The sequence below is a fragment of the Phoenix dactylifera genome, chromosome 15 (genome assembly GCF_051530095.1).
Source record: "Phoenix dactylifera cultivar Ajwa chromosome 15, Ajwa_hap1_PhDact_Kaust_v1.1, whole genome shotgun sequence".
Taxonomy (NCBI): Eukaryota; Viridiplantae; Streptophyta; class Magnoliopsida; order Arecales; family Arecaceae; genus Phoenix; species Phoenix dactylifera.
Genome location: NC_143204.1, coordinates 9,950,482 through 9,953,607, shown reverse-complemented (window position 1 = coordinate 9,953,607; position 3,126 = coordinate 9,950,482). Strand labels below are relative to the sequence as shown.

The following is a 3,126-nucleotide window of genomic DNA, read 5'->3' as shown; positions in this document are numbered from 1 at the left end:
AATTTCTGTTCAAAAATCCTAGTCTCCTTTTCCAACTCTATCACCTCCTACCGATGGACTTCCTGTGACCCCACCTGGTTGCACGTCTGGGATAAAAGACACCCACCTTCCGCGACTTCTATATTCCCGAACTCTCGATCCCGCCAAACACGAAGGGCTCGTTTGATTCGCGGGAAGTATTTTCCCTCCTAAGAATATGATTCCTGAAAAATAAATTCTTAGAAATATGATGCCTAGGAAAGTACTTTTGGCATATTTGGCTGATAATGGAAAAGTGACAAATTTCCAAAGTGCTTATGTTTAGTTGGTGATTCACTTTTCTGAGAAAGTTATGTATAATTCGTATTATGCCCTTAATAAAAATTAGGTCTTTAATGCCTCTTTAATGTTTCTTTAATGCTGAAGGGTCTTTTTGGAAAAAAATAAAAATGGAGTAATTTCCGCCTCATGGAAAAGTAACTTTTCAATGTTTCTCATGGGAATGTAAGAATCATATTCTCATGAGAATACAACTTTTTCATCTCTCTTCTTTGAAAATTCCAATCAAACAAGAGGCATCTTATTACTTTTCCGTTGACCATACTTTTCTCCTTTCTTTTCCCGCGAACCAAACGTGCCGGAAGAGGAATTGGATTCCCGATCTTGCTCCAACAGCTCCAAAAAAACAAAAAAAACACGTAAAAACGTGACATTATCTCCACCATCCATGGATTATCTCCTTCCTGAAGCGGATTACGATGATCTAACGTAGTTGGATCGGAATGCTACACATGTGGGCTTTGAGATTCGATTTTCAAGCTAATCCCTCGCATCTTTTGCCTGGTAGTACTCTGATTGGTTGACTCAACCGGGTTCCGGACCTCCGCGTCAAGGATTCCACATCCCTGGATAGCCGCCACGTCATCCTATCGGAGACGGACGGCTCTCCATCATCTCAGCCATGCGAAGCGACCCCCACTCGCTTAGTATAAATATCGCCTACTCCCTTCTTTTCCCCTTTCGCCGTGCGACCTCTCTCCGTCTCTCTCGTGCTCTCCAGGTTCGCTGGGTTTTGAAGCTTTTCTTCGATCTAGTCTTTTCTGGTAATCTCGTGATCCGGTTTTTTTAACTTTTTTTGATTTTTTCGCAAATCTCGATCAAGATTCGAGAGTTTATTTGCCGCTTCGGATCGTTGGGTCGTGGCTGATGGATTTTCTCTTCTTGGCAGCGGCGATCGTTTTTTTTGTTTTTGCAATTCTTCGCTATTTTTCAGCTTCAATGGCGCCAACGACGCAGCACCTGAAAGAAGAGCGAACTCGGTATTTTCTCGTGATCTGTTCCTCCTCCGTATTTATTTGATCGAGATAAGTTTTCTGCAAGATCTCCGGCCGCCGGATTACGAGGTATTCTTCGCTCGATCTCGCTTCCTCGATCTGAATATCGGCGTTCCAAGCGAGGCTTTCTAATCTGACATTTTTTTTGGGAGCAAGGGTTTTGATTTGATTTGATTTGATTGCATCAACCGAAGCATCGGAGGGATGCCGTGCATGGGGGCGGCGGACGAGGACGCGGCCGCGGCTGCGGCGGACAAGGACGAGGAGCTGTTCGTGGAGGTGGACCCGACGGGGAGGTACGGGCGGTACGCGGACCTGCTGGGGGCCGGCGCGGTGAAGAAGGTGTACCGGGCGTTCGACCAGGAGGAGGGGATCGAGGTGGCGTGGAACCAAGTGCGTCTGCGGAGCTTCAGGGAGGACCGTCCGATGATGGACCGGCTCTTCGCGGAGGTGCGGCTCCTCCGTGAGCTCCGCCACGACAACATCATCGCTCTGTACCGGGTGTGGACGGACGCCGAGCGGAGCACCCTCAACTTCATCACCGAGGTCTGCACCTCCGGCGACCTCCGCGAGTACCGGAAGCGCCACCGCCACGTCTCCCTCAAGGCCCTCAAGAAGTGGTCCCGCCAGATCCTCATCGGCCTCGACTACCTCCACAACCACGACCCCTGCATCATCCACCGCGACCTCAACTGCAGCAACGTCTTCATCAACGGCAACACCGGCCAGGTGCTACCGCGAAACAAACCCTCTTTTTCTTTTTTCTCTTTTTTGGTGAAAAAGGCAGTTCATATAGCAAACAAACGCTCTTCAAACACCGATGTCGGCGCTAATGTTTTGATGGTGGGTTGTTGCAGGTGAAGATAGGGGACTTGGGGCTGGCGGCGATCGTAGGGAAGAGCCACGCGGCGCACTCGATACTGGGGACGCCGGAGTTTATGGCGCCGGAGCTCTACGAGGAGGAGTACACAGAGCTGGTGGACATCTACTCGTTCGGGATGTGCGTGCTGGAGATGGTGACGCTGGAGATCCCCTACAGCGAGTGTGACAGCATCGCCAAGATCTACCGCAAGGTCACGGCCGGGGTGCGCCCGGCGGCCTTGGGCAAGGTCCGCGACCCCGAGGTCTGGGCCTTCATCGAGCGCTGCCTCGCCAAGCCCCGCGCCCGGCCCTCCGCCTCCGAGCTCCTCAAGGACCCTTTCTTCAGTGGCCTGGATGATGACGAAACCCCACCTCCTCCCAGCGTGGTCGCCGTCGAGCACTGCAACCCGCCGTCGGCGGACATCTCCGGCATCCGGCTGGTTTGAAGGGAATGCATGCGTTGGGGTCTGGCTTTGGCTTCTCTTCGTCTCTATACAAGCGTGTTCGTGGCGCTTCACGTCGCAGCAACTCGCAATAGTTGTATTTTTTATATTTTCAATTAATTTGGTCTTCGTATCCATATACATACCAAACTCGTTGGGTTGGAAGGGTCGTATTTTCAGGCTGTTATTTTTATTCTATTTGATTATACTTCAATTTTTTTCTCATCTTCATTTGCGAACGTGTCTCAATGATCAGTAGAAATTGTAATGATGGGTTCGTGCGATGGCAGACAGCTGAAATTATATGGATAACCGGGATATTTTTTTTTAATTTGATTAAAGAGTATCAAGAAAAAAGAGAAACGTTTATGCATGTTTTAATTTGGTAGCTGCAAACCGGTGTCAATTATGAAATGGATGCAACTGCACCAAGGTAAGGATCATACGCCAAAGTTTTTATATGTACGATATTTTCTATTTTGCACTACCCTTGTATAAGGATTATAATG

At 49.1% G+C, this 3,126-nt stretch overlaps 1 protein-coding gene across 3 annotated transcripts; it reads left to right on the top strand.

The window, feature by feature from the left end:
• The first annotated feature begins 998 nt into the window (after positions 1-998).
• Positions 999-2,842, top strand: LOC103724268 (putative serine/threonine-protein kinase WNK11). Of its 3 annotated transcripts, none has more exons than XM_026800432.4 (4): positions 999-1,082; positions 1,208-1,382; positions 1,508-2,042; positions 2,171-2,842. In XM_026800432.4, exons 3-4 carry the CDS (start codon positions 1,518-1,520, stop codon positions 2,618-2,620), a joined length of 975 nt encoding a protein of 324 aa, XP_026656233.1. In that variant the 5' UTR covers positions 999-1,082; positions 1,208-1,382; positions 1,508-1,517; the 3' UTR covers positions 2,621-2,842. The 3 variants fall into 3 exon arrangements, with proteins under 3 accessions (XP_026656233.1, XP_026656232.1, XP_088567818.1); XM_026800431.4 differs by having other exon boundaries at positions 1,470-2,042; XM_088711692.2 differs by having other exon boundaries at positions 1,208-2,042.
• Positions 2,843-3,126: the final 284 nt, after the last annotated feature.

What these genes read in the sequence shown, in the direction of transcription:
- LOC103724268 (XM_026800432.4), top strand. Translation starts at nt 1,518, where the DNA reads ATGCCGTGCATGGGGGCGGCGGACGAGGACGCGGCCGCGGCTGCGGCG. An exon ending in TCAACGGCAACACCGGCCAG is followed by an intron (nt 2,043 to 2,170) that starts GTGCTACCGCGA and finishes GGGTTGTTGCAG; the next exon opens with GTGAAGATAGGGGACTTGGG.